A 22,778-nucleotide genomic window follows, 5' to 3' on the forward strand; every position below is an offset into this window, starting at 1 on the left:
CTTTCAAGGCTGTGGTGTGTCAGCTGTGTCTCAATGGTCGCTCTCATCTAGAGTCAGAAAGTCACTGATTCAGTCTCGCTCCACAGACTTTAACACATAATATAGGTTGATACTTTGGCATAGTACTGAGAGAATGCTGCATTGTTGGAGGTGCTATTTTTTTAGATGCAACGTTAAACTGAGGCCCTGTCTCCTCCCTCAGGTGGACGCAAAAGATCCCAAGGAACTAACGGAATAAAAAGCAGTGCAGGTTTCCCTAATGTCTTGGTTATTATTCATCCCTTAACCAACATCATTAACAGATTTCCTGTTCTTTATCTCATTTATCCCTTTTGGTAAGAAAAATAGCAAAACAATACTTTTCAATTAGTGAGAGACAGGGTAATGTTGATATTTGGAGGGACCTTCACCACAAAGTTAATATGCAGGTAGTTAGGCAAGTAAATGGTATGTTAGCCTTTATTGCAGAGGGATGGAGTGTAGGAGTAAATAACTCTTATTACAGTTATATATGGCCTTGGGTAATCACAGCTGGAGTATTGTGTAATTTTTTTTATGTCCTTACTTAAGGAATGATATACTTGCCTTAGAGGGAGTGCAGCAAAGATTGAAGAGACTGATCCTGGGATTAGGAGTTTAGGCCTATATTCCTTAGAGTTTAAAAGTATGATCTCATTGAAACATAAAATTCTTAAGGGACTTGACAGGCTACATGCTGACAGGAGATTTTCCTCGGCTGCGGTATCTAGAACGAGTGATGACTGTCAGAATAAGGGATCAGTAATTTAGGATGAATGAGGAGAAACTTCATCACTCAAAAGGTTGTGAATCTTTGAAATTCACTAGCACAGTGAGCAGTATATTTCAGAGATTTTTGGATACTAAGGAAAACAAGAAATATGGGGATATTGCAGGAAGGTGGCATTGAGGTAGAAGATCAACAATGATCTCAAATGATGAAGCAGAATCAAAAAGTTGAATGTCCTACTCCTTTTCTTATATGTTTAACTTCTTATGTTCAATGAAAATTGCTGTTGAATTTTCAGCATAACAGTACTACACTGACTAGTTAGTGCTTTGCAATACTCTGGGATCAAGAAAAACACTATTGAAACACACGTTCTTCTGTTTGTGTGCATCCTATACAATGCTTTCTAAAACTTGAAGATGTTATGCCCTTTCTTAACAGAAATAAATAATACAATAATACAAAATTTGGTAAGACGCAGATTCAGCAAGCTCACTATAATTGAAGTTGTTTGCGTAAATATAAGTGATTTTGTATAATCATTGTGTGTCACAGAAAAAAAATGGATTGATTCAGTACTTTTCATGACCTCAGAAAATCTGAAAGCACTTTACAGCCAATTGAGAACTTTTGACTTGTAGTCACTATTGTTGAAATAGGAGTGGCCAATCTGTACACAGCAAGGAACACAAACAGCAATGGAACATTGACCAGATAATGTGTTTTTTTTAAAAGAAAAACAGTGTTGGTTGAGGACTAACTATTGGCCCAGACACCAGTGACACCTCTCCTACACAGTCTCAAAATAGCGTCATGCAATCTCTTCCATCCAACCAGCCTGGTTTAATATCTGATCCAGGAAAAAGTACCTCCAACAGTCCACTACTTCCTCAACACTGTATTAGAGTGTCAGCTTAGATTATGTGCTCAAGTCCCTGGAGTGAAATGTGAATACATAACCCCCTGACTCAGAGATGAGAGCACTACCCCCTGAGCCAAGGCTGATTTAAATCCCTAAGACCTTATGATTGGGAGGGGAGGAGGGAAAAGGCAGGGTGGAACCAGCCTAGCAGGTTTTAAAATATATATATATATATCTTGGGATATGGTTGTCACTGGCAGGACCAGCAATCATTGCTTATTTCCCTTGGGAAGATGGTGGTAGGCCTTCTTGAACCACTACAGTCCACGTGGTGTCAGTGCTCCCAGAGCACTGAGGCTTCTACAGTTTTGATCCCGTGACAACAAAGAACACATCTCAAGCCAACTATTGAGCTAGTAACAAAAGAATTATTGACAGAAGCAATTCTTCTGCATGGATTTCATTTCCTCTGCAACTGTAATGTGACTTAAATAATCAGGTCTAAATTGAGATGAGAGATGAACTGAGCCAAGGCTTTCTATTTCACAGTTTTTAATTGGTTGTCAGATTTGTTTGTTTCATGTAGACTAACATTAAAATTAAATAGAAAACAAAAGAAGTGCAAAATCTGGTACATTATCATCCTTTCATCATGCATTCCATCACTATAAATTCACATGCAGCACAACACAAAATGTAACCATAACAATGTGACAAACAATGCAACTATAACAATATGACAAACAATCTAACCAAAGCAATGCTTTTTAATTCATTCTTGGGATATGGGTATCGCTGCCAAGGCCAGCATTTATTACCCATCCCTAATTGCCCTTTAGAAGGTAGTGGCAATCCATCTTGAACCGCTACAGTCTGTGTGTTGAGGATACTCCCACAATGCTGTTAGGTAGGGAGTTCCAGGTTCTTGACCCAGTGATGAAGAAGAAATAGTGATATATGTTCAAGTCAGGGTGGTTATGACAAACACTGCAACTGTAACAATGTGACAAACAATGTACCCATAAAAATGTGATATTCTCTCAGCTTCAGAATTATTCAAGGTCGAGATTCCCGCATCACAATACCCCAACCGTTCCTGCAATATCTATATTGATCTGTCCTAATACAAAAACACAAGAGGCTGCCTGAATTTAACTGCCGATAGTAGGGGGCTTTACGTTACTGGCACACTTTTTACCTGACATTCTATGGTTGAAACTCTTTCTCTATGGTTGTCTTAGATCTTCCACAAAAGTTATGGAAGACAATCAGGAGAATTCCGTGTAAACTTATGGCACCTGTACTTGAGTCATAGGCCTCGAGATGAGGGGCTGAGCTTTAACCTTACACAAATAGTAAAATACTGCAGACACTGTTATAAATCTGAAGTGCCTATACTCAAAAGCAATGAATCTCTGTTCTTTCCACAGATGATGACTGACCTGTTGTGTATTTTCAGTATTTTCTGTTTTTGTTTCTAACTTCAACCTTTCCTGGTTATAACACAAACTATGACAAGGGGATAAAATTCTCTGGCGAACGTTGCTGGCGAAAATATGTTGAACCAAGCTTGAACAGAACTTCCTTAATCTTTAAATATACTCAGTAATAGAAATGATTACAGTGCTCTGAAAGCAGGAAAGACCAGGTGCTTCCAAAGGGTTACCTATTCACTGGATGTTACGGTAGAGCTTCTACAGGGTCTGTATAATATCAGCCAGTTTTCCTAATCTTTATCACTATCCAGTGGCCCTGCAAGAAAATCACAGTTATTAAGTGAAGACTAAGCTTAACTATGTTGCCCTCCACAGTCAAATAGTTTACCAATAGTCTACCAATATTCAACATCTAGGCTCATACATGAGTAACAGTCACTTGGGCAAGGTACCACCACCTATGGAGACATAGCTCAGTAAAAGTCAAAATGGGTAGGATAAAAAATTTCAGATTGATTAATTGTACACAATTCAATGATTAAAGTTGCTCAGAGCTTTGAACTGGGCCAGAGCTTAGATTTTGTTTAAAAAGCTTGATTCTATTGCAACTAAAACCAAAGCTCTATTGTGAGAATTAATTGTATTTATACAATAAAGTGATGGAATACTACAGGATAATCACTGTATGACAAAATGTTAAATAGCTAGCAATATCACAATGAAGATAAGGTTAAAGCAGAAGGGTGATTGTGGTATCTGATTTTGTGAGAATCATCATTAGGGTTAGAGGCTGCTTTTTGGAGAAGGATAAAACTTGATGGAAGGTGGTCTTAGGTGAAGCTGTTTTGAGAGGACTGTAGGGCGGCTCCTTGAAAATAAATGTTGACATAAAAAGTTAACAAGCACCATTATATACAAGGTCTTGTTGCTGAAGCTTGCGTTAGCCACCTTTTTGCTAAATAACATTTGAACTATATTTACAAAGTATGGCATTTCAAATTTAATTTTAGTGTTGGGCATGAGAGGCAGGGTATAAAGTAACAAATGAGTCATGGTAGAATAAAACTACATGAACCAGCAGGTAATTTGATTGTAGTGCTTGGGTATTGGGTTCTGGGATTGTTGGATTGTAATATTGAGGTGTTGGATGTAAGTGGGGCCATTGGATATGACTGGGGGTACAGGAGTGATTGTCAAGAACTGTATTCCAGGCAGCTCTGACATGGTATCATCTATCTGGATAGTCTTGGGCATTTTTTTGGAGTCATCAAGATTTTCACTGCTATTAATGGAGTTGAGGATTTTCATTGACCAGTTGTTTGGACTGAAACAGCTGGATTCCTAGTGAAGTCTGCTCAGACTGTAATAAATGATCCATGATCAACATCAACCGAATCCGGTTCCACGCACCGTCCTCGCCTTCGGGTCACTCTCCGATTCCGATGGAACTTGGCATAACAGCGAAGACCTGGTGAAGACAAAAGAGTTTTAGAGGTTTCAGTCCCCAGGACTTACCTGACAGGACCTGGCTCAGTCACCAACTACACTTCTAAAGAGACTGAACCTTTTTTCCCATTTACCATCCTGACATCTATAATCCACACTTTAGGTAGTTTGTGATGCAGAGTCAAACCCCAACCTAACCCTTATAGCAGCTTGTCTGTGGGCCAACACCTGCCTCCCAACAGCCTGTCAGCACCACAGGACTTGACTTTAGTTGTCCCTAAGCAGTGAGATCCCAATTTCAGGACCTGAACTGACTTTGATTCACAATACTGGGAACCCAGTGAGGAGTCAGTGAGTGCACAGGGAGCTTAAACCCTTGGGTCTGATCTCCAATGCCCAGGACTAGGTGACTACGGATACGTTTGAGCCAGAGGAAACACCCACCTTCCGCACACATACAATCATCATAACACTTGTTGTTGAGGCCGCGGTTGTGGGCTTTGCAGATGTGCTGCCGGAGGTCACAGCACCAACCTGTGGGAAAATAGACACAAAACAAGCCACTCAGGTCATGATGTTATTTGATTTTGGCACAAATTATCGCAACTGCTGCAGACATGTCAGACAGACAGACACACTGCCCAGGCAGATATCACAAAGATAGGTATGGCAGAGCCAGTCAAATATCACACAGTCAGTCACTGCACAGACATCCGGTTTTGAGTTAGCAGAAATTTTCTCCAATCAAATATCAGTAAGACGGAAGCCATTGTCTTTGGTCACTGTCAAAAACTCCATTCTCTAGTCACCAATTTCATCTTCCTCCTTAGCCATTGTATCAGACTGAACCAGACTATTTGCAACCTTAGGGCATCCTCTCCATCCCTAAAGACAGCCTACTTTCATTTCCCTAACACCACCTGTCTATCCCCTACCTCAACCTATTTGCTGCTGAAATCATAATGCATGCCTTTGTTACTTCTAGACTTGACTATTCCAGTGCTCACATTGCCCAGCTTTCCAACTTGCACTATGCATAAACTTCAGCTCATCCAAAAGTCTGCTCCCCACATCCTAACTTGCACCAAGTCCTGTTCACCCATCACCCCTGTGCTTGCTGCCCTATGTTGGTCGCAGGTCTGGCTATGTCTTGATCTTAAAATTCCCATCCTTGCTTTCAAGTTCCTCCATACATCACCCTCCCTTTCTCTGTAACCTCCTTTAGCCGTACAAGACCCCTGAGATCTCTGTGCTACCCCACTCCCTTTGTCCCACTATTGGCAGCTGTGCCTTCAGCTCTCCAGGCCTTCGGCTTTGAAATTTTCTCCCTAAACCTTTCCACCTCTTTCATCTACATTAAGATGCTCCTTAAAACCAACCTCTTTAACCAAGCTTTTTGTCATCTCTCCTAATATCTTCTCCTGTAGCTAGGTGTCAATTTTCACCTTGTTACACTCATGTGAAATACCATGAACGTTTTACTCTGTTAAAAATGCCATATAAATGCACACAATTGTGCATAACTTGTTCTGCCTCCTAGCTGAAGGGAAGGTGGTACAGGACTTCTTTTTTCCCTCTGCTCAGCATAGTCTATTCTGGAATATGCAGAATTTGGAATGTTGGTTCTAATTTCTGTGCTAGTGTATTCTGTCTGATCAGGAAGTTCAATTCCTATACCTAGGAGGTCACAGTGCAAATCTGCACTCTTTACAGATACAGTGTTTTTTTTTCTGAATACATTGTTATTTTTGGTTTAAATGTAGGTTTCAATTCGCCTTCAGTGTGAGCAATGCCACATGTCCAATCACCACAGTCTTTGCTTCCCTGAGATGTGTTGAACTGAGTAAATCCTGCTGTTTTAAATCCTTCTCTTGGTTACCCTTTGATTCATAAAGTAAAGAACAAGGAAAAGGCTGTTAAGCTTCTCCAGTCTCTGCTTCCCAACAAACCACCTCTAAGTCACTTGACATCATGAATCGTATAGATAATCACAAGACAGGCATGTGGTATGTGTTTTATAACTGTTTCAGTCTCTGCCTCCAGTGATTATGCAGCAGCTGTGCAGAGATGGCAGCAGGACAGAGAATGTGCATCAGGCACCCAGCACGACAGGACTCCAGTGTTCTTTTGTTCTCCACTTGAGTTGGTAGCTCTGAGGTGCCAATGTTTTACTGCCTGCAGCACTGACAGTTAATCCCCCTCTGCTCCATTGAACTATTAGATTATTGTGTTCAACAACTAATGTTAATGAGTCTCCCACTGGATTTCTTAGTCTCTGTTAAATTAACTGCAATGAGTCTGAAAGGTTGGGGGTGGGGGAGATATTCAGAGTGAAACCAGCAGTGAACAGTCCTGGGATGAAGTAATCACAGCAATAACAGGCAATCAGATTAACCCTTTCAGTGTTCTTGATGATAACTGTTCCAGAGTACTGAAAGGTTTAACTATTTAATCATTGCTCAAATTACATTTAGAAAGGAGCAGTGTACGTTTATAAAGTGCCTTTCACAACCATGGAACTTCTCAAAGCTCTTTACAGTCATTGAAATATTTTTGAAATGTCGTCACTGTCAGGGTACCCAATTCTTATGAAATAAAATAAGGGACACTTCAGTCATGGGACAGGGGCAGGATGGGAGGAGAGGCACTGGTGATCATATGGGCTGGCGGGTGGAGGGTTTGGTTGCTGGTGATTATAACTCCCCTGATGGCTGGCAGTCACAGTGCACATGTTCAAAAAGAAGCGGCAGGGAAAGAGGAGACTCCCAGGCTCAGTCTCCCAAAGGCTGTCCTATAAATAAGGGATGAAAGGTGTCCACAAACAGTCAAAATAAAAGACAATATCTTAAAATATGGTCACCCTGGTCATTGTTGTAATGTAGGAAACGTGGCAGGCAATTTATGCATTGCACGATTTCACAGTGAGATGATGACTAAATAACGTTTTAATCTGCTGACGGATCAAAATTGACGAGGACACCAGGAGAAATCTCCTGCTCTTTGAATAGTGCAGCAGGATCTTTTACATCCACCTTATATGGCAGATGGGGCCTCAGTTTAACATCTCATTTGAAAAATGGCACCTCTGTCAGTGCAGTACTCCCCCACCCTGGATTATGTACTCAAGTCTCTGGAGTGGGACTTGAACAAGAGGCAAAAGTGCTACCACTGAGCGAAGTCATTGCTGCTCAGAGTTTATTGCTTGTGTCTCTTTTTCTTTCTTCTCTATCACCTCAGCAAAGAGGCTTGCCCCTGAGTCAGAAGGATGTGGATTCGAGACCCACTCAACTGCAACACAAAATCAAGGCCAACATTTCAATGCAGTACCGTGGGAGCACTGCCACTGTTGAAGGTGTCAATGTTCAGACAAGAAGTTAATTAAGACCACATCTGACCCCTCAGGAGGCTGCAAAAGATCCCATGGCACAATTTCAAAAGTAAAGGGAATTTATCCCTGGCATTCTGATCAATATTTATCCCTCAGTCAACATCACAAAAACAGATGATGTGGTCATTATCACATTGCTGTTTAAGGGAGCTGGCTGTGCACAGATTGGCTGCCACGTTTCCTACACTACGAAAGTGACTACATTTCAAAAGTACTTCATTGGCTGTGAAGCACTTTGAGACGTCCTGTCATCATTAAACTCGACATTCATATCCCATGAACGAATAAAAAAATGAATGGGACTATATAAATGCAAGTCTTTATTTTCTCTTTTTCTTTCCTCTCTCTGTCAACTCAGCAAAGAGCAACGTTGATGACAGTTTTTGGTTAAAGCCGCAACCCATTCTGCTCTCACTTCCCTCTCAACTAAAAACAATGGACAGGAGGCTGAAGAGGGGACTCCAGTATAACCATGTTATTGTGTCAGAACATTGTCACACATGGTCATGCATGATCACAATCCAAAACCACGGCTGTTTTATCCATTTCAAACAGCCTTTGCTCCCAATTTTTGATTTTCTGATTTTTTTCTTTACCAGCAAAGGTCACTGAATCACTGCTCAAAGATGGAGAGAGACACAAATGACTATCCCAGAAAAGGTCAGATTTCTGCTTGTAATAATGGCTGCCTCAGAAGCTTGGCTGAGAACCTGATTCGTTATTAAATAATTATGATGGTGAGTTAGAGCCTCAGGCTAGTCAGGAATTTTGCAGGTTACCAGGCAGACAGTCCAGGTGATGATCGCATGGCTCCACTTCTGCCAATGAGGTAAGGTTCCCGTTACTCAGATTCTTGCTGCGACGCTTGTCTACAAGGAACAAACATAATAAAAAGATCAACTCTTTGGAAGGAAATAGTTTTATTAGTGCATAAAAGTTGCTTTTATTCATAACTGCCCCACTCTAACAAACTAAAGATGATTGAGTGGACAAAATTATGGCAGATGAAGTTCAGAGTGGGAAAGTGTGAGGTCATCCACTTTGAACCTAAGAAAGATAGATCAGAGTATTTTCTAAATGGCAAGAAGTTTTGAACTGTGGAGGAGCAGGGATATTTAGGAGTCCAATTTCATAAATCACATATTATAAAAGGCTAATGGAATATTGACCTCTATCTCAAGGAGTCTAGAGTACAAAGAAGGTGACAATACAAAGTTATGTAACAGTTGTACAGAGCTCCGGTTAAACCCTACTGTGAATACAGATTTCAGTTCTGGGCACTGCAACTCAAGAAGGATATATTCACCTTGAAGGGGATGTGACATAGATTCACCAGAATGAAATCCAGCCTGAAAGCCTGGGTAGATTGGGCCTATATTCTCTGGAGTTTAGAAGCATGAGAGGTGATCTCATTGAAACATATAAGATCCTGAAGGGGTTTGATAGTGTAGACACTGAGAAATTGTTTCCTCTAGTCAGGGAAACTAAAACATGTGGGCACAATCTCAGGATAAGGAGCCGATCATTTAGGACAGAGATGAGGAGTAATTACTTCACTCAAAGGGTTGCAAATCTTTGGAATTCTCTACCCGAGAGAGTAGTGGATGTTCCAATGAATACACGGAAGAGTGGGATATAGACAGATTTTGGTCTCAGGGAATCAAGGGATATGGAGAGCAGGCAGGAAAGTGGAGTTGAAGCCCAAAATCAGCTATGATCATTTTGAATGGTGGAGCAGGCTCAACAGGCCATATGGTCTACTCCTGCTCCTATTTCTTGTGTTCTTGTAAAAGGTTTAACTTATGGAAACAGGTTGCATAGACAAGGATTGAATTCCCTTGAGTATAGAAGATTAAGGGGTATCTAATTGAGGTTTTTAAAATGATTAAAGGATTTGATAGGATAGATATAACTATTTCCTCTGGTGGGGGAAATTCAGAAAGAGGCAGAATAACTTTAAAATTAGAGTATGTTTTTCAGTGATGATAGAAAGCACTTCTTCGCACAAAGTGGAAATCTGGAACTCTCTCTGCCAAAAAAATTTACTCTCCTCCACCACAGGTGCACACCTGCCACCCATCTCATGCTCACTACTCCCACACTTGCACCCCCTGCGCACTCGCCATGCACCCTACACCACCCCCCCCACCCCGCCACTCCGCCCCGGCAACATGCTCATGCCCCTCACCCATTACCTTTTTTCTTTGCTGAAGGCCACATTTCTGGCTTCATATCTTCATAATCTGTCCAATCAAAGAGCGTCATGTCAAGAGTGGGATTTACTTCAGCAACGGTTCTTGCTCCGACCTACACGAGCTCAGGGCAATGATGAAAGGGTCAGAGGCAGGGGCAGAGGAGACAGGTAATGGAATAGAAAGACAGAGATGAAATAGGTTTGTTTGAGATAGAAATTGAGGAAGAAATAAGAGAGAGAACAAAGCAAATGAATGATAATGAAATGAGTGAGCAAAGAAAATGACAGTAATTAGATGGGGGGAAATAATAATTTGCAGGCAGTACAGAGACTAGAGGCGAATAGCCAGCAAGGTGAATTTGGGAATGATCCACCAGGCAACAGTAGTCCAACAACTCATGACCCTTGGGCTGAGACCCTTGGGGGCCTGAGAAGATACGTCAGTTTATCTCACTGACACAGTGACTGCAAATCCCAATAATGGTAGTTCGAGAATTTGAATTCAGTTAAAGGCATCGGGAAATAAATGTCAGCCTTACTACTGATGGCACATGCTTCCATACTATTAGCTTTCCTGATATCAATTTGCAAATCAGCCACAATTTCCTCAGCTATCTTCAGTCCTTGTAATTTTCTCCATCTGCTTCCTAAAGGCTTGGTCAACCTTCCACAAATGGATTACAACTGTGACATCCTGTCTGACTGAGAGATAAGCCACCATAACGACTTCTTAGTTTCTATCTGATGCCTCCATCTCTATCTCCTGCACTTGCAACTAAAACCTTTACCTGCACTTTTGCCAGCTCCAGGCTTGATTATCCTCTTGTTGTCCTCTGTAAACTCCAAAATTCAACTGCCTGCATCCCACCTTGTACTGTCTGCTTACCCATCATTCTAACCCCGATTCATCAACACTATCCCCCTATCCCACAATATATTGATTTCAAAATCCCCATCCTCACTTACAAATCCCCTCACAGCTCCTTCTCAACTCATCTCCTCCATTCTTATGCCTATTATGAGCCATAATTTCCTCCAACTCTACTCCCTTGTGCACCTTCCAGTATCAGTGACAAAAGGTTTCAGTTATCTCAAAACAACCATCTAGCACTCTTTCTGTAAATACCACCAAATCTCTCCACCCTTAAATGTCTGAGGGAAGGAATATTTATTGAGAGGAAGAATATCTGCTGCTTGTTGTTCCTGGTGACCCAGTACAACCTAGTTTACCTGTTGCCGTGTGCCCCTAGGCTTTGTTGCTGGTGCTTCTTCAGTTGTGATGGTGGTCAGCAATGTGCTGGTCACAATGGTGCTGGACATTGGCAAAGGCATTGTGGAAAGTTCATCTGTCTCCTTGCTTCGTGTCAGACTCTTTAAGAACGGGATTAACTCAGTACCCGGCACTTTCCCTGCAGGGAAAGGATACGTATAAATATAGATTAATCAGCTGCAGTTAAAAAACGAATAGCTGATAGGATGACGAACAAGGTGGGTGATAGAGACCTCTGGGTGACTGCATGACAACTGAATCCATAGAAGGTGATAGGGACCTGCTGAGTGGCAGAGACCTCTGGGTAATAGGGACCTGCTGGACGACTGTGACAGAGCGGGACTTCACTGGGTATAACAGGGATATGCTGGGTGAAAGCATAATAAGGTGATGGACCTGTTAGGTGTCAGGGATCTTCTGGGTTACAGCATGACAAAGTGCCAGGAATTTTCTGGGTGGCAGGGACCTGCTGGGTGTGACTGAGTTGCAAATCTGCTGGATACTTTGTACCTTTGAGCTTGCACCTCTTGATTGGGTATTATTCTCTCTGTCGCTTTGAGGCACAATTGCTCACTGATGTGAAAACTAATGTAATAATGAGCCAAATTAGTTAACTTGCAACACACACTGCCTCTATTTGGCATTTCAGATGTGACAACTGGTTTAAGATTAAAAACACCGACTAGACTGATGGGGAGAAGACCAAGTGGGAGTCAGTGTCATGCCCCCGTACCCCTGGCCCAAGAAGGACTGTAAAAACCCAGTTTTATTTCTCTTGCTGATTGTATTGACAACAGCAATTGGCACAAGACAGAGTTTGCTCACTAGTCAGGAATAGTGCAGATTAATGCACTGCTGCTGATCGACCACACAAGTGGGTCCCTGTCAATGTTCTTCATCCGCTAGATTATTTAACAGTGAAATTCACTGTCACTCATGTAAATATTCTGCACAAAACTCAAACATTTAGAAAATCTCCAATTTCAGATTATTACTCTCTCCTAATGCCATATGCTCTTCCTAGCCAAATATCTCCCAGTGACATTTCCAGTCACTTGTTCAGTTTGAACAGACACCGCATTAACTAGAAATTAACATTATGTTAACCAATTAACATTAGTGACATGTTAATGCCACTAATTGGCATTCCATGGCAGCACCAGATCCAACTGATCCATCATCAGTATACCTGCATGCTTTCTGTGGGATTTTTAGTCAAATTTCATACAACAGGCTCATTCAATTTATGTCTAAAATCAGACAGGAATTTTGAATTGGATGCCTGGTTTGTTTTATGAGGCTCTATTAGTTGCACAGAGGCTCGCTGCCCAGGAGGACAAGTCACGAATTAATATCTTCACACATCTGATCCCCTGTGAAAGAAAGAAGTGGTCATCCTGGAGGCTACCTTGCTGGGCAATGTTTGTCCTCTTTTAAATAGCATTATTTTGCTCATAAGGTTCTTAGTCTGCTGCCATATTGCTCCTGTGAGCTTTAGCCTGGCTCTGAATTCCCCAAGTGCATGATCCTGCACTGCCTTGAAGCTAGATTGCTGGTGCCAAGGTTGATTGTGAAATTATGTGGACTTTATTTCAGTCTGCATCTTGCTCCCTGCAATATGTTGTGTTGCTATGGAAGATGTTCCTTTTGCATTACTTCCTTCCCTATTTCTGAATGAGCATGCAGCAAAATGCCAAGGATCAAAATCACTTTGGGAATTCTAACAGCACCGCATGATTTAGATGGGGAAAAGAAATTAATGAAAGGCACTAATTCAAGGGACAACGACACCAGCATCATAAAAGAAAGACTTGCATCGAAACAGTGCATTTCATGACCCAAGGACATCCCAACGTGCTTTACAGACAATGAAGCACTTTTGAAATGTAGACACTGTTGCAAGGTAGGAAAAACAGCACCCAATTTGCATACACCAAGATCCCATGGACAGCAATGAGATGACAAGATGAACTGTTTTTAGTTTTGTTGACTGAAGGATCAATATTGGCCAGGTTATTGGGGAGAACAATACTCTACTCTTCAAAATAGTGCAATGGCATCTTTTACATCCATCTGAGAGGCCAGCTGCTCTTCGCTGGGCAGTGCCCTGACAGTGCCCTGACATAATCCTTCCTTGAGAGTTAATTCCAATATTGCTTCTAGTGACAATGTTGGTTCAAATTCATGTGTCACACTTCAAAATTACAACCTGTAGCTTCTAATCAATAAATTCTGTAGAAAAGATTAAATATTTGTCTTCATACTTTGTATGCTGAGTTCCTTAGGATGCTGCAGGTGCCAGGTGTATTAGGCTTCAATAGCGATAATGTAAAAGTTTACATTTACCTTGACACACTACCTGAATCCCAGAAACTTCTGTAACATATGGAGGACTGGTCACTTTGAGCCACCTCCATGTAAACAGCATAATCCCCCACCTCTACCCAAACAGTGTGACTCCACTGCCACCCAAACAGCTTGGCCCCACCCTCCACCCAAGCAGCATGATGCCCACCCTCAACCCGAACAGAGTGATTCCACCTCTGCCCGAACAGAGTGATTCCACCTCTGCCTGAATAGAGTGACACTCAAATTCACCCCACTTTACAGCAATTCCTATAACTTGGCTTTGTGGCACTAATAACAAGTGAGAAAGCAAAACATAGCCCCTTTAAGGACTAGCAGTATCCTTTGAACAACAACTGCTTGGATAGGTTCCCCTCCACACCCCTTCCCCACCACTCCCAGCCAGGTATCAGCTATCTATACACCCTACACACATTGTTCCTGCGCAGAGAGCCTGTTAAAATGAAGTGGGAAAACTGAGTTTTACATCCTTTGCTATTCAATGTCCCTTTAAATTAAGTCAGTGATTTTAGCAGAAAATGCATTCGCTGTTGGAGATTAATTTTATAGGATCTAACTGACCAATCCATGTTACCCGCACAGGGCATGAAAAACACATGGCATCAAAAGTGCATCAAAAGAGAAGGCTGTCTCCCTTTCACTATTATCCTGTAACATATTGAGAGGGCTTTGAGTTTATAAAGAAGTTGTCAATCTGGATAATCTATTGGTGCTCTCAATACATTTCCAAAAGCCATTGCAGGGCAACTTCTTGCTTCAATCACTTGCTGGTAATTTCTAGACAATTGAAAAATTTGGAGTCAAATTGTTTTGCCAAGAATGATCTGCACAGCGTATTCAGAAAGCCAGTTACAAACAGACCTTTACACACTGGCTTATCAACAAAGCTTATCAAACAGCTGGATGTTCTGTGACCAGGAGCTTCCAGCTCTGAAGGCCTGGGATAACTGTACTGGAAATACCATATTTCTTCGAATAACAGAGTCAAGTAAATGCAGGTCACAGAAAATAAAATCTTTCCACATCATCTCAGCTGACATTTCTTCAAGTCTCTCACTGTCAGGTGCGCCAAATTAGAGTCAATAATTGGGAGTCTGTTTTGGGTTTTGCATTTACACCATAGGGGTCAAGCCATCTGAACACCCAAATGCAGTTGTATTTCAAAAACAAGTGTCAGAGCGATGCAACCGCCCTTATAAAACCAGATTATTAACATAATGAACAAAGAAGTGAGGCTTAGGTCAAATCACAGTGAGAACATTCTTCATTTTAATTTGTGTCTTTTTCTCTCATCGGTTTTCTCCCATTTTTCTGATCTCCCTGCTGCTGGTGAGGACAGGTTTTCCATTGTCCTTACATCAAACTATCAGGTTTGTGGTTAACACCTTACACCCTGCATGCGACCGCAGTGCATCAGTCCGTCAATATCCCACACCAACAGCTGAACATTACTTTTACTTTAAAATGCATTTATTCACATCCCAGATGCAGAATATCCATTAACAACCCTGGGCAGGGATGGGAGGTGTGCATTTCGTCATTAGAGTAGAAAAGCAGAATATTTTTTAAAAGGTGTGAATCTTGTAAGTGTTGATGTGCAAAGAGACTCGAGTGTGCTTGTACAAGAAACGCAGAAAGTTAGCATGCAGTTGCAGCAAGCAATTAGGAAGTCAAATGACATGTTGGCTTTTATTACAAAGGGATTGAAGTACAAAAATAAAGAGGTCTTGCTACAATTGTACAGAATTTTAGTGAGACCGCATCTGGAGTACTGTGTGCAACTTTGGTCTCCACATTTAAGAAAGGTTACACTTGCACTGGAGTGCAGTGAAAGTTAACTAAATTGGTCCCTGGGTTGAGGGTCCCATGATGAGAGGCTGAGTAAATTGGGTTTATATTCTCCAGAGTTTAGAAGAATGAGAGATCATCAAACTTAAACCTACAAAATTCTGGAGGGGCTTGACAGGGTGGACATAGAGAAAGATGTGAAGAGACACCAGAAACAAGTGTTACATGGAAAGAGAAAAAGGCAGAAGCAAAGGGACACCTCACATTTAAATGTAGGAAAACGTCCTAACATATAAGGGGGAAAAAAAAGAGGCCAGTAAGCCAAAAAAGAAGAGATTAGGAGGAATGACCAAAAACTTGATCAAAGATATGGGTTCAAGGAGGACCTTAAAGAGGGAGAGGAAGGTAGAGAGACAAAGTGGTTTAGGAGAGGAAATTCCAATCAAAGCACAACCACCATAGGTAGAGCAGAGAGGGGATGTACAAAAGGTAAGAGTCAGAGGAGCAAAGTTTTGGGAGAAGTTACTGAGTTGGAGGAGGCTTCAGAGAGAGAGGGGAAAGGCCACAAGTGGATTTAAACATAATTATGCAATTTTCAAATTGAAATGTTGAGGAAGACAATGAAGGCACGATCTAGGAAGACAGGGGTGATGGCTGAATGGGACTTTCTGTGGGATAAGATATGGGCAACAGAGTTTTGGATAAGCTGAAGTTCATGGAAGGTGGAACATGCATAGGCTGAGCAATTAGAACATGACAAGTTAGAAACCTTGTAAAATAATCAAATTTTGGTAAATAATCAGAAACCAGCTGCTGGATTTATTGTTCTTGATATAATTTTAATTTACTGTTGAATAAATCTAAATAAAAATGACAAATCCTAGGGCTATTACTGGTATAATTTGATTTTCTATAATCATATCTGATTATTTTAGTTTAAAATATTACATTTTATAGAATAACTTTGTCTGGTTAGTGCCAATGCTGGGGCATTTTCTCTAATTGTGAAAAATATTTAAAATGTTTTTCACTAAAGTCTCCAAAGGTCCTTCTTACCCTTATTGTGTCGGGCTCTTTCTCTCCTATTTGGCTTCTTATGGTCTCTGTTGTGCCTTTTTCCTTTATTTGCAGCCTCTCCTGTTGGGTAATTTTCTGGTTCGCGAGGATAAAATTGGCTGTTCTGGTCCATAACTCTCTCCTGCTGCATTGCTGCTGTTCTTTCCAGGCTGTCTGTCTCCACTCGCACTGGAGTCAGACTCTCCAATCCCACACTGTCCTCATCTGGTCTGTCTGCCTCCAGTACTCTGGTTACCATGGTGTTGGCCTTGTCTTTCCTCTGTACGCCATGTTTGCGGCCTGGCCTGGGAGGTTCTGGCCAGGACTCGTGTCTCTTCAGATCATTGTTGCCGTCTGGTGGCTGCAGTGTGCTCTTCTTTCCTCTGGTTCCAGCTTCCAGAGCACAGACATGACTTAGACCATCAAAAGCCAAGAGGAGGAGGAAAGGAGATGTGACATACCAGTGAGCCATTTCCTTCATACAATTAATCTGAAGAAGAAACATGTGAGGTGAGTCAGAGAGTTTGGTTTCAACTGTTGATAAAGTGTTCTGTGCTGTACAACATTCAGTGACAGATTAACTACCATTGTACTTTCTATGATTAGTGTGTGCCAAGATCAATTAAAACTTCTCCAATAGTTCAGATGGTAAAGGCTATGCATAACTAGCCAGTTGTAGGATAGGGTTTGGGATTCAATTGCTGGACTATTTAGATTCAGCCTACATCAGTCAAAATTGTTGTTGGAGCATTCCAATTTGTCTCAGTGTCCCTGCACTACAATAAGGGTGAAGAGGGGGAAATTTAATTAGATTGTTGTGCAATGACCCCTGATGGATCCCATACCTCAGCAACAGGTGGTGTCTTCAGGAAAATAATGGGACTAAGGAAAGAAATTGACAAAATGACTAGCAAATCCTTAACTTCTGCTGTTATCGTGCTCATGTCATAGTCTGTGATATTTACGGGCTATCCTAATCTGCTCAGTCAGCTGTGTCTCAGTGAAGGCGACAGTGAGCATCACTCACATTTCCTTTTCCATTTCATCTAGAATTTCCTCCAGTCCAAAGAACAAAAAATCAAAGTTGATATAATATCAAGGTGTTTTTCTTTTGCCAAGTCCAACCCTGTACAGGGCTGGGACAGAAACTGAGTGAGAACTATAGAATAGTACAGGACAGAATGAGACTATTCTGCCCATGGGTTCTGCACCAGCTCTTTCAAAGTGTGATGATAGAATTGGAAAGGAACAAGAGGTGGGTTTAGGCTCTAAGTTCAAGTTTGCTGATGCTGAAATTTCACTGAAAACCTCAGTCACTAAATAATGTTTCCACGCCAGTAGACACAAGTGGTAAAAACTTAATTTTCCTTTTTCTTTGTTAACATATCCGTAATACAGTGTTGGTCTTGTGCCTGCTTCCACACCCCAATAGTGACACAAATTCCTCTACATTTCAGCCTCTCCATAAATTATTCTGTCGTGACTTTTTCTCTCTTCCACTTCTCCCCCTTTACTGTGCATTATCAGGTCTCCCACCTGTGGCCAGATTTCAAATCTCTGCAATGGCACTATCACTAACCTGTCAGGAGATATGTGTAGTTTCAAATCTGTAGCAGAATTAAAAGCCTTTTTCTTAGTACCTCTTCCCTGTATCAGAAACCTACATGGGGCATAATGTAGTAACTTTGAAATCATCACGTCCCCTTCTAAAACACATCATCTTGAGTGTTCCTGTGTTTCATGCATTACAATAGCAACTACAATACAGTTAAAAGTATTAAATTAACTGTGAAGCACATTGGGACATTCTGAGATTGTATATACATGCCAATTCTTTATTTTCATTTTTATTGTGGCAGTAAGTGGGCTTTTTTTATTGTCGGCGTTGTTAGCAAGGAGAGCATTTATTGCCCATCCCTAATAGTCCTTGAACATAAGAATACAGGAAATAGGAGCAAGAGCAAGCCATTTGGCTCCTCAAGCCTACTGCACCACTCAATAAGATCATGGCTGATCTGATTTGTGGCCTTTCCTCCACTTTTCTGTCTGACTCTTGTAACCCTTGACTCCCTTCTAGATCAAAAAGCTGTCTAACTCAGCCTTGAATGTATTCAATGACCAAGGTGGTGGAGAGCCATCTTCATGAACCATGTAGTTTGTACAGTGTAGGTACAGCCACAGTGCTGTTGGGTAGGGAGTTTCAGGATTTTTACCCAGCAATATATTTTCAAGTCAAGATGATGTGTGGCTTGGAGGGGAACTTGCAGGTGATGGTGTTCCCATGTACCTGTTTTCCTGGTCCTTCTAGGTGGTAGAGGTTGTAGGTAAGAGAGGTGTTGTCAAAAAAGTGTTGGAAAGTTGCTGCATCACATCTTGTGGATAGTACACTATGCAATCACATTTTGCTGGTGGTGGAGGGAGTGAATTTTTAAGGGGATGGGTGGGTGCCAATCAAACGAGGTGCTTTGACCTGGATAGTGTTGCATTCCTTAAGTGTTGTTGGATTCAACCAGGCAAGTGGAGAGTATTCCATCACACTCCTGATTCATGCCTTGTAGGTGGTGGAAAGGTTTTTGGGGAGTCAGGGGGTTGGAGGAGTACTGCAATGAATGATTCAGTATTTTTTTATAACCACGTGATTTACAGTAGTTAGCGATCCAGGGTTAGGGAGAGGAAAACGAGACAGGAAATCTGGCCCTAAACACCATCCAGTTCCTCCTCCTGGAAAATGCACGTTGTGTGCAAAGTATGCAAAGGCTTTTTGGTCACTGGTGATCCCATTATGGTGAATTTGGTGCCTACACAATGTCTGGGCGAACAACTTGGTCGGCTCATGCACCCATGGAACTGTACCCCAGCAAGAAAGGCACCTTCAGGGGACCGTCGGGGTCGACAGAGGGGAAAAAAGGAAAAAGGTCAATGTGACTAACGAACCATAAGACTGGACTTTGCAAAAAGACACCACACAATAATAATGCAACATTGTACTATAGCTTTAATAGTCGCACATTTAGCTATTTAAAAGGCTGAGGAAATGATAGCTTGGAAAGGACAATTATATTCCGCAGGAGTTATTCAGATTTACATCTTTATTCCTGAACGGGTATCTCACCGGCCCCAGGGGTAATGTTAATTATCTGCAGCTCCCCATGGAGACACTCTCTCTCATCTCCCATCTGCTCTAACACCAAACATCACTTAAGCTTCAAGATAAATTTGCAACATCTCCAGTAAGTACCCCCCACCCCCGCACCCAGAATTCCAGTTCTTCGGCATCACTTGCGTAAATCGGCCACTTGCACTGAACACCTTGGCTACAGACCGAAGCTACTAACTGTCAGGAATGTCCTCGGTGTCAGATTCACAAAGCATTGTTTCCAATTCATACTAAACGTGCACCACCTCCACTTCTATCCCCGGGGTTAAATGTTCAAAGCAGTGCCGGAGTCCAGCCACCATACAGACCGTTCAATACCCCTAGTGTCCAGTACAGACACAAAAGGAGCACCAGGGTTCAAACAGTGCACGAACTTCTGCTTCTACACTGCTGGATATAAAATCCCTATAGCACCTAGCACAAGCTTGGAGCATACCTTTTCCAATCTGAACAAGCTACTGCCAACCAAATACAGAAATGTAATAGGAGGATCTTTTATGCACGCCTAGCAACACAATACATTTTCATTGCTCCTCACCTCGTGCGATACTCAACACACCTTGGACTCCTTTTCAGTTTGACAGAAAACAATGTATACACAAATTGGGTTCCTACCCATCGACTCGAGAGAAACAGAGAGGTGCAGACACAGACACACACCGACAGCCAGACACATAGACTGACAGACACACAGACCGACAGACAGACACACACAGACTTTAATTCCGACAACCACCTGCTATTGTCTCTGCTCTAGTAAACACAAACATTATGAAAATCCTACAAGTCATTTATAGATGGGCTGCAGGTGAATAGACAGTACTCGCCCTGAATAACGTTTAAAAAGGGTGTATTTTTGGGTTTCAGCATCATCGCCGGTCAGGACACTTCCTACCTGTCTGTCTCCGGGGGACGGGGCACATAGAGCGACCGCTTTCCACAATCTGATAGAACCGAAAGATTCAAAATCCCAGAGACTGGGACAGAGCTGAGCATCCGCGCTCCCGGGGCGCGCTCCCGACAATGATGTCAGCGACAGACGGGGGCGGGCGCAACCCGAAAGAATAAAGAAATGCAACCAGAGAAAGAGAAGAACAAATACTATATAAAAACTAGACACAGGGGGTCATGCCCACATAATGAGATATTTTCCTGAACGGAGTTGCTGAGGAGGTGAATGGATGGAGACAAGTGGATGTTGGGGTACATGTCCTGCTAGCTAAACCGAGGCCACTGGATATAGACGTAGATAGAAAACTGGGTATGAATATAGGAGGCAAAAGATCATTCTCAGATTGGTGGTTGTCACAAGTGGTAGCTCCCAGGTAACCGTGTGAGAAATGTATGCCTGGCGTGTTTCGAGAATAAAGAGGAGTATGTCCAAGAATCTAACCTGAGGAAAGAGTGGTGGAAGGTAGAATAGAGGTTGATAGATTAGGAATTAGCAAAGCGTAGCAGATGGAGTTTTAGAATGTGAGAGAACGTACACGTACTAACATGGGAATAAGAGTACAGTCTAAACAGGAAATTATTGGGAATAGATGAAATTAGGAATTCTGGAGCCTAGGTACTCAAGTTAATAAAAGCTAACTAGTATATACAAAAAAAATGATCGAAAAGGTTCGTGAGATTTGGCTTTAAGCAGGAGGCATAGGCTATAAAAACAAGAAAACACCATAGCAATTGAGTTATGGTGAGTGACTAGGGACATTTGGATTATAGTCTTTGAGGATGAGGAGATTGAAGGATCATCTGAGTCAATGTTTAAAATAACGAAGGAACAAATTTATAGATAGGAATGATTTTTCCTTCCAGTAAGGGAGTTCAGAATAGGGAGATGCAATCTTAAAATTCAAGCTAAGCAGTAAAAAAAATCCGAGGAAAAATGCTTTCATTCAAAAAAGAATACAGAGAATACTGACCAGAAGTCATAGGTACAATTACGATGTTTAATCAGGGACTAGGGATCTGGGAAGTAAAGTTCTGAAAGGACCAGAAGAAAAGACGGAAATTGGATTTAAAGGATCGAACTGACGTGGTTATCAAATGAAAGGGTGGACTCCAATTCTAATGTTCGTTCTTATGATATAGAAAGTGAGCATAAAATACATTGCAGGAATGAAAATTGAATACAGAAATGGGAAGACATTAGCCATCCCTCAACCTAAGGAGGGTCAGGAATTGTGAGTGGCATCAGATTAATCCAGGGCATTTACAACCATGGAAACACATAACAGATAATAGTGAGATCCTAATTGTGTTTCTATTGATACAAAACAAAAATACATAGAATGTGCAGCACCAAAATAGGCCATTAGGCCCAAAAGTTCCATGCTGGTGTTTATGGTCCACACAGGCCTCCCCTCTTCATGTCACCCTATCAGCATATATTCCCCCCTCCCTGGGGTGTTTTGCTAGCTTGCCCTGAAATGCATCTATCTCATTCACTTCACTAGTAAAATTCTTATCACTCTCTGGATAAACAAGTTTCTTCTGAATTCCCAATTGGGCTCATTAGTGACTATCTGATATTAATGATCCCTGGTTTTGGTCTCCCCCACAAGTGGGCTATCTATGTTAACCCTATCAATTCCTTTCCTAATCTTAAAGATTTCTAGGAACACAGGAAAACACTATTTTCTGTTTTGCAACATTCTGCAAATCATAGAACAAGATATCACAAAAGGAGACCGTTCAGCCCACTGTGTCTGTATTGGTTCTTTGGTAGAGCTATTCAATTAGTCCCACTCCCCTGCTCTTTCCCCCCCACCCAAACTGGGTAATTTTTTTCCCCCACAGGTATTTATCTAATTCCCTTTTGAATATTGCTTCTGAATCTGCTTCCATCATCCTTTCATATCACAATAACTTGCTGTGTAAAAAAATGTTTCCTCATAAGAACTAGGAGCAGGCAATTCAGCCCCTCGAGCCTGCCGCGCCATTCAATACGATCATGGTTGATCTCATTTCGGCCTCAACTCCAATTTCCCACCCTCTCCCCATAACCTTTCAACCCGTTACTAATTAAAAATCTGTCTATCTCCTCCTTAAATTTATTCAGTGTCC

At 41.7% G+C, this 22,778-nt stretch overlaps 1 protein-coding gene across 1 annotated transcript; it reads right to left on the reverse strand.

The window, feature by feature from the left end:
• Positions 1-2,145: 2,145 nt before the first annotated feature.
• Positions 2,146-20,666, reverse strand: LOC144691182 (draxin-like). Its single transcript, XM_078559247.1, has 7 exons — positions 20,608-20,666; positions 16,556-17,045; positions 11,305-11,483; positions 10,076-10,187; positions 8,660-8,749; positions 4,937-5,026; positions 2,146-4,514 (listed from the first exon to the last, which is right to left on the reverse strand). Exons 2-7 carry the CDS (start codon positions 17,034-17,036, stop codon positions 4,402-4,404), a joined length of 1,065 nt encoding a protein of 354 aa, XP_078415373.1. The 5' UTR covers positions 17,037-17,045; positions 20,608-20,666; the 3' UTR covers positions 2,146-4,401.
• Between the last annotated feature and the right edge of the window lie 2,112 nt (positions 20,667-22,778).

Source organism: Cetorhinus maximus, chromosome 15, assembly GCF_964194155.1.
Source record: "Cetorhinus maximus chromosome 15, sCetMax3.hap1.1, whole genome shotgun sequence".
Classification (NCBI taxonomy): Eukaryota; Metazoa; Chordata; class Chondrichthyes; order Lamniformes; family Cetorhinidae; genus Cetorhinus; species Cetorhinus maximus.